The sequence below is a fragment of the Gopherus evgoodei genome, chromosome 3, assembly GCF_007399415.2.
Source record: "Gopherus evgoodei ecotype Sinaloan lineage chromosome 3, rGopEvg1_v1.p, whole genome shotgun sequence".
Classification (NCBI taxonomy): Eukaryota; Metazoa; Chordata; order Testudines; family Testudinidae; genus Gopherus; species Gopherus evgoodei.
The window spans coordinates 225,134,211-225,143,049 of NC_044324.1; the positions used below are offsets into that span (position 1 = coordinate 225,134,211).

Here is an 8,839-nt window from a genome sequence, read left to right on the forward strand (position 1 = left end):
TTCACATTTTCAAGGCCTCGGAGCAAGATGGGGACAACCAAGCTTCCCTACTGGGTTCAGTCTTGACAGGGAGCATTCCCTCTAAACTCTGGGATGTACAGATACCTAGAGTCCCTTTAGGGTTGCCACCTATGCCTAGTGTAAGTGGGGTGAGATGTCAGGCAGAGGAGACGGGGGGGTGGGGGGGAGAAGGGCCTCAGGCAGTGTGGGTGGGTTGGTCTCAGTGCGGGAGTGCAAGGGGCTCAGTGATGGGGAGAGGCACTGTGATAAGGAGGGTCTCAGGGTGATGGGGACAAGCTGGCCTGAAGGGCGGCTGAAGGGTTGGGGGAATGGGTCGGGGCAGTTGGGGAGACCGAGGGGGCGGTGCTGCTGTTAGGGTGGGGAGAATGGACTGGGGCCCGGAGAATAGGGGGCAGATTGAGGGGCGCGGATGGCGAGGAGAGGCGGGCTGAGAGAACTGGGGGGGGAGCGGCCCGAGGGCCGAGGCAGTTGCGGTGGCCAGAGAGAGGCGGGGTCAGGGAATAGGCGGGACGGACTCTGGGACGTGGCTGGGTGTGGGGGAACTGGGGGACGGACTGAGGGGCGGGGCGGGGCCGGGTGATGAGGCGGCCCGAGGGGCGGGCCAGGCCCAGTGGCGGAGCGGGCGGCATGGCGGAGGGATCGGGTTGTGCTGGACCCTCTATCCGCTATTTCTGCACGGCCGGCCGGGGCCTGGAACCCTTCCTGCTTCGGGAGGTGCGGGCCCGGCTGGGGGCCACGCAGGTGAGGGGCCTGGGCAGGGTCTGGCCCGCGCATGCCCCGGGAGCTACACGGGGCTGTGTGGAGGGATGTGGGTCTGAGAGGCGGAAGTCCGGGTGTATGGGGTTGAGGGGTGAGGCTCGGGTGTGGGGAAGTCGGAGGGTGTGGGGGGATGTAAGGCTGTGGGGAGGTCTGGAGTGTGTCGTGGGGTCTGATGGATGGGGGAGGGGAACCTGGGGGGCTGCATGGGGGCTGTGGGGAGGGATAGAGGGATAAGGGGGTTGGGCTCCGATGGAATAGGAGACTTGGGAGAGCCTTTTGCTGAGTTTGTCCTTTGGGTCTCATCTGCTTCAACCTCCCAGGGAAGTTTGAGTCCTGTGCATGCCAGGGTAACACATAGTTTTGAAACATATTCACATACTGTTAGCCAACATGTTTTTTAAACCCTAGTGTAGATGGTGGCTTCACTCTGTCATCTAATATATATTAAAATACAACTTTGTGTGTGTATCTGTTGGCTCACTCTGTTTGGAAATACATCTCTTGCCCATGTCTAGCCAAGTTCTAGGTGACTGGTGAGACTTCTGAGGGAGAAACAGACCCTACAGCCCTGGACATAGGATGTGAGTTTTACCTGGGCGAGTTAAAGGTGGTGTAGTGAGGCAGAGGCATCTTGTTGCTTAGCTCTATTTGTCCACTGTTTTTTGTTCATGCGTAACATAAGAACAGAATGGCCATACTGTGTCAGACCAAAGGTCCATCTAGCCCAATATCCTGTCTTCTGATAGTGGCTGATGCCAGGTGCCCCAGAGCGAGTGAACAGAACAGGTAATTGCCAAGTGATCCACCGCCTGTCACCCATTCCCCGCTTCTGGCAAACCGAGCCTAGGGACACTTCATTTAACGTGCACGTCTGATGTAGCATGGAAGAGAAGCATGTCTCTGTTTTTCATTAGTGGCTCTGTTCACAAATGAAAAACAGCCATCCTTTTGTTATGGCTATTCTTGGTACTTTTCTGATTCCACTTAGCTAACTTGAGTTAGCTGTTAGGTAACCCAGGTTACAGTAGGACCACCAAACATGATTGTAAATATTGAAATGCCACTTGGTATAGACATAGTTTTAAATCATGTTAGCAAACTCAAGTAGCCTCATTTGATTTAAAAACGCTTGTTGTTCCTACCTCTTCATGCCTAACAGTTGCAAAAGTTCTTCAAGGTGGCTTTTGCATATTTTATACTGGGTGCTACTGGAACCTAGCTACACTTATTGGTCATCCCAGTCTTCAGGAAAATCTTCCCCTTAATCTTCATTTGACAACTTGTATGTTACAGTCAGAGTTTAAAATTTCACATCTATTTCAAGGTGTAGTTTATCATTTTACTAGTGAGCATTAGCTAAATTTAAGATACTTTCCCAATTAAGCACTAGTCCTCATTAGCCTAATCTGTTTTCTTGGAGATATCTAAATAAAGCAGCCATTCTAGAGCCAAAGAGGTATACCGCAATAATATCTTGTGTTTATAGTGCACCTGTTGTCCCAAAGTGTTTTATACATTACCCCCAATGTGATGGAAACTGCAGAAACCCCTTAAGTGAAGGGTAGCAGTCAGCTGGTTAACAGTATCCTGAACAGAGGAAAAATGTGCAATGATACTGGGTGACTCAGACATCCCGATATTTGGGTGGTTGTCCCGCATCCCAACTGATCTTTGGCTGGGATGCAATTTGTCCCGATATTTCGCTCTGCTAGATTTCCCCGCCCCCCTCCACCGGCAGTACGCGGCTCTTTTTTTTAATTTATTTACTTTATTTTTATTTATTTTCCCCCTGTGCCAGCAGACACCCACGCCTTCCCCTGCAATGTGTCCTGATATTTTCTTCATCTCATCTGGTCACCCTAGGAAAACCCCCAGTTCTTACAAAGTGCCTCATGGGTTTTAATGTCCTCGGGTATCTAACATTGAGTTGTTAATCTGATCTGAAAAATCCATATACTAAACTATAGTGAACTCAATATAGTGGTACTCTTCATTGTATACCCTTGCTTACTGTGGTTGGATGGAGTCAAAGGCGCAAGAGCGCTTAATGTGAGGGGGTGCAACCGCATGGTAAGGTTCTGTTGGTGGGCCTAAACCAAATCTAGAGATGGGTTTTTTTAGACTTTTTTTTCTTTTTGTTAGGTGGAGTATGTTTCAGGAAAAGTTTTTTTTACCACCAATTCTGAGTTGAGTAAATTGAAGAAGCTGAAGTCTGGAGAACGATTATTTTTGCTGCTGAAAAAACATGCACCAATTTCTCCCTCTAGAAATAAAGGTACTGTTTATTACTCTTCTTTCTACACACACAATATTATGAACTCAAAGTAGAAGTTGAAATCTGATTTGGAAAAGAATTCCATATCGTTTTCAAATGCCATAGTTTTAATTAAGCAATAATAAGACTCATCTTTTTTTGTCCAAGGACATTCAAGAACCTTTCTACTCTGAAAGGTGACTGTTAATATAAACAAAAAAAAATCACAACACATAACAGGATTCTTCTTCTTGTAAGCGTAGGCCTTAGCAACAGATATACTTGAGTTTTTTAAAGACTTTTTTCCTCTTGAGGGCTCATTTGATTGCTTATAACTTTTTTTAAAATATGCCTTTTGGGCTGATATTTTTCAGGTCATCTCTCCACTCAAGTGAATTTTTGGAAGGATTGCGCAAAAGCAGTTCAGTTTTAGTAGAGAGAATGGGGAGGAAATGCATTTGTAATGTTTATAAACTATTTTTTGTGCCTTTTTAATAGCTCTAACAGCTTTGTGGTGTAGAATAGTCCCTAGGTCTATCCTGTGAGTGGTCAAGAGGAAAATCCATTTTGATTTGTCAGAGTTAAACAAGTCTTGGTTTTTAAACCACTTTTATGCACTCTCTCTTTATTTAAAGAAACTAATGTTTCATTCTGACTCCTAATGTTCTGCTGGCACTGCACATGCATATTTGTGTAATTTCAGTGGAAAGTTTTTAAAGCTGGAGGTTGGAATCCACTAGAGCTCTGAAGTAGTTCTGCCCTGTTCCATGGTATCTATTAATGTACACACTCAACAGTGCCTATTTTTAGATTCATGCATTGCTATCCTGAGAGGGTACATAAAAGATTGTTACAAGGAGGAGGGAGAAAAATTGTTGCTCTTAACCTCTGAGGATAGGACAAGAAGCAATGGGCTTAAATTGCAGCAAGGGCGGTTTAGGTTGGACTTCAGGAAAAACTTCCTAACTGTCAGAATGGTTAAGCAGTGGAATAAATTGCTTAGGGAAGTTGTGGAATCTCCATCATTGGGGATTTTTAAGAGCAGGTTGGATAAAGACCTGTCAGGGATGATCTAGATAATACTTAATCCTGCCTTGAGTGCAGGGGACTGGACTAGATGACCTCTCGAGGCCCCTTCCAGTTCTATGATTCTGTGATACTCTTTAGTTGCATGGCTGCTTAGTTCCCCCACCCCCCACAGGGCCCCTTCTTCATTTGGTGCTTAGATTAGACAGAGAACAGCTGGTGAGTCAGGGATATGTACTGAATGGAACAGATTTTGCTGAATTCTTCCAAATTCTGTTTTCATATATCATGGTGTAAATCTGGAGCATTATGTATAATGAGTGAGGGGAATAATTTTCTTGGAGGTTGAGTGGATTTAGGTATATAAACTGAGATGGATTATTTGTGGTATGAAGCTTCAAATGTTAAGTATCTGCGAAGATCAAATTCTATCATCACTATTTTTATCTGAATCTAATTAGGAACTTGAAAAATATTCTAAAACTTTCATGGAGGATCAAATTTATCCATGGACCTAAAGTTCAAAAAATAAATAGAAGTACCTAAATTACTTTCTTCTGTGTACTGAGGAAAATTGAAGATCATAATACTTGTACTAATTTTATTCCCCAAAGTTCAGTTTCACAGGCCTTGGCTACACTGGTGCTTTACAGCGCTGCAACTTTCTCGCCCAGGTGTATGAAAAAACACCCCCCTGACCATAGCAAGTTACAGCGCTGTAAAGCACCAGTGTAAACAGTGCCCCAGCGCTGGGAACGTGGCTCCCAGCGCTGTAAACTAATCCCCACGGGGAGGTGGAGTACCTGCAGCGCTGGGACCACACTCACACTTCAAAGCGCTGCCGCGGGAGCGCTCCCATGGCAGCGCTGTGTGCTTGCAAGTGTAGCCATACCCTCAGTATTTCGCTCTAGTGAAGTCAATGGGACTGCGCATGTACTTAAAGTTAATCATACGTTTATATCTTTACAGTTGGGTTCTTTCCTTCTTATTCTAATTGCCCATAATAAAGGTTTTGTGGACTAACTGCTGTTTCCTTACACCTGTGGAGACACTGGTGTTGCTGTGGTTTAAATATGGTCATAATTTGGCTTTGCTGTAGGAATTTAGTAAATAGTTCTGTTAATAATGCACAAGAAGGAATAGACTCCAGTTCCTTCTTCTGAAGATGTGTAGGCTCTGCAATGTTAGCAAGTGTAAAACATAACTTTAATTTTTTTTAAGTTAGTGGATACTAGTTTGTGTCTGAATCCAAATGGGGAAATGATCTGACTTTTTTGGCCACTTTTCAGAGTTGAACAGCATTTATAAATGCCTTATAAAGCTGAATAAGCATTATTCTTATTTTACAATAGGGGCAACTAAGTGACAGAGATTAAGTTAATTTATCCAAAGGCAAAAAACTAGTAATTGGTAGAATAGGGATTAAGAACCCAGGTTATTTTAGCACACTGGGACTGCAATTAACTATTAAACCATGCTGGCTTCCCAGCTGTGAGCTAGCTCCAGAATTTCGCCCATTGCCGTGCACAGCTCTCTGAATATCTAAGCAGAGGGGAGAGCTATGGGCAAGGCCAGGACAAAGCAGGATATGATTGATTTAATGCCACCCATAACCAAATCAGATCAGAATTGCAATACTTACATTCAATCACTGGTGCCTCAGGAGTTAGCAGATTCACAAATTTACAGAGTTAATTGTTTAACACCTGTTGTCTTAAACTGCTTTTGTATGAAATGTTTTAAGAAATTTTGTTGTAGAAAATTGGGTGGAAACTATAATGATCCTGGCCCTACTTACTGTGCTGATTTTGTCATGTGTGAATACATAGTAGCTCTGAGTAAAAGTAAGATTTCTTTATCCATGAAAATGATTGGATTAGACTTTTTGTAGGCATTATTTCATTTAACAGTCCTAGGAAATAAGTGTTTAATGTTCCCAAACATACACTTTAATGTCAATTAGTAAAAATAAATTGCATGTATTAAAATGTTAACACAGAATAAACTAAGCTCAGATCTCTTTTAGGAAAAGTATTTAATGAAATTCAAAAACTTGTAATTGAGGACCCCAGATGTTGGCTGGATATTATTTCCATTTGGAAACATCTTCATGGAAATAAGGTTGAACAAGGAAACCTCTCTAAAGAAAATCCAGAATCCCTGAAAAGAAAATCAGAAGACGAGATAAGTATCATAAGAAAAAAACAGAAGAGAGAACAAATATTAGAGACAGTTTCTGATGAATGCCATGTGGAAGAGCAAAAGAAAAGTATGGCACTAGAAACAAACAACGACATGGACTTTTTGACCAAAAGAGAAACTTTTCTAGAAGAGACATCTGAAAGTAGAATAGAGAAATCAGTTGATATCAATAACCACAGCTTCAGTTTCAGAGTTTCTTGTCGCTGTAGTGGAGCAATTGCAAAAGTATTTACTTCACAGGTATGACAAATTAAAATTCCTGAAGGATAGAATTAATTGTAGATTTTAAAGATGTGCTGAAATACCTAGTAACTATGTGTATTTGGTTAGTAAATGGATCAGTAATAGTTTTGAAATTACTTTCTAAAAGCATGACTATTCATGGTTCATGTTAGAGAACCTTGACTAGAAATACATGTATTGCCCATTTCAGGGTATTTTTAGGGCAAAATAACTTTTTTCAAATGAATAGCTTCTATTGAGGATGCATTATATTTATGAAGTAATACATTTGTGCATATGGGATGCAAAAATGCAACATATCTGGGACTCAGGTTTCATTTATTTTACTTGAAGGTGGGCGGAAGTTTAGTTCTCTGGGAGGTTTTTCCATTGAAGTTAGTGCACAGTAAACTGTAAGGCCCCAGTCCTGCAAACACTTAGAAATGTGCTCAATTTTATGCACAGTGTCTTTTTTTAAAGTTTTCAGGCTCTACTCATTCAAAACTTTCCAGAAATTTGTGGATAGTGGCTATACACTAGGTTAATTTATCTAAAGGTCTGCTGAACACCAGGTGTTAAGAGCATCTCAGATCAAATGTATGTTTTCTTTGGGAGTTCCTACAGTGGTAGTGGTGGCCCCAAACAAGCCCAGCTGGCCCATAAGCAATTAAACTAAGAAGTCTGGCTGTTGACTGGGGGGACTTTTCCAGTTTCTGAGATCTTGGAATGCTGGTGGTCACACTGCAGTCTGAGGCAGTAGATGAGGCTATACATCAGTGTTAAGATGGTTCTTCCCAATTATATAAATGTGGGATGGAAAAGGAATTCTTGGCCTTGTGGCACACTTGTTCGTGAATCTCAGCTGAAACCTGTCAGTTTCTTCCCTGTCTGAGAGCAGTAATCAGTTAGCTAAGGAGGAACCTGCTCATGATGTTCAGTGTGTTATCCCAGGTCATTCACTTAATTCCAGTCACCTGGTCCTATAGCAGCTGAGCAAGCAGGAATCAGTGACTTCACTCATGAGAAGAAGACAGGTTTGTATAGGCAACCTATGCATTATATGGCTGCTGCTGATGGAGCAGTCCTCTCAGAGTTCTTGTAACTGACTGCAGTTTGAAGTTATACTGATGATGATCAACTGTGCAAACACTGAAAGTACTGAGGGGTTACATAGCTAACTCTACAGTGGATGGATTTAAATTCATTGCACATTTTAAATAAGGTATTTATTTATTGATATCTGCAAACTCTAAAATCAGAATGCACTGTAAGTGTTCCCTTTGCAGGGGTCTGATTTGGCCTGCAGAATCTCTTGATGAAGGAAAAGAATTAGCTTGTCTCGCAGTGTAGGTGGAGTTTACAGGGTTGGTAGGTTGGGGAAGATTCTGCCGCCCCTCTTCCCCCCCAACCCCCCCCCCCGTGACAACTTTTTATAGTTACGTTTCAGAGCAGAATACATTATAAGATGCTAAAGAAAGCAAACTAACTGCCAGTTTAGAAGTAAGTAGTTCTGCGCTAATACTTAGTAATCAAATTGTTAAATTTCAGTTGTGTTATTAGGACAGATGTTTTGTTAAGCAGCCCTGAATCTGGACATATAAAGAGGCCAGTGTCATATTACACTATATAGTCTTGCCTTGCTTGTGAATTCTTTAAACTCTAACATAACTAGTTTTTTTGTCATTTGTAACTCAGATTCCTTTTCATCTCAGTGGCTTTCAGTGATACTTTCTGTTTTGGGGTAGCTCTTTTTTTTTTTTTTTTTCTTTTCAGGAGGTGGGAAGAGTACTTGGAATAACTCTTATAAAACAGCTTGGGTGGAAAGCAGATTTGAGAAACCCTGATCTAGAGGTAATGAAATAGTTTGTTTGTTTACTGAATTATTCGCTAGTTTTAAAATGACACTGTCAACTGCTGATTTGATAGGACTTTTTTCACTGTTTTAGCGTGTGTGTGTGTGTGATAGTGCCTATAGGCCCCACTCTGAACTAGGGCTGGGAGTAGAGCAATACTGGACTAGGGAGGCCTCACCCCTAGGTATGTTCCCAGTGGAGGAACAGTTTAAAAGGACTCTGGTAGCCCAGAAGGGGCTGAGGAGAATAAGCAGCACATGGCTTTAGGAAGCAAGGCTGATGCTGAGCTGTGCAAGAAGACAACAGCTTGGTGTGAGTTGCCCTAGCAGCAGGGACCGAATCCCACCCACCTCTTTGGGATTTGGAAGCCCTAAAAGAGTGACTGAACAGGACACTAACAGACCAAGGAGAGTCTGCTAAGCCTGCAACTGTGCACCAAACTGAGGCTCTGGACTGGTAGGAAGTGACCAAGTGGAAAACATAATTTGGGGTGTCTCAATAA

General features: G+C 42.6%; 1 protein-coding gene across 1 annotated transcript; it reads left to right on the forward strand.

Moving 5' to 3' along the window:
• The first annotated feature begins 627 nt into the window (after positions 1 to 627).
• On the forward strand, positions 628 to 8,833 carry THUMPD2 (THUMP domain containing 2). Its single transcript, XM_030558310.1, has 4 exons — positions 628 to 762; positions 2,923 to 3,055; positions 6,087 to 6,502; positions 8,258 to 8,833. The coding sequence occupies exons 1-4, from the start codon at positions 649 to 651 to the stop codon at positions 8,345 to 8,347; spliced, it is 753 nt and encodes a 250-aa protein (XP_030414170.1). The 5' UTR covers positions 628 to 648; the 3' UTR covers positions 8,348 to 8,833.
• Positions 8,834 to 8,839: the final 6 nt, after the last annotated feature.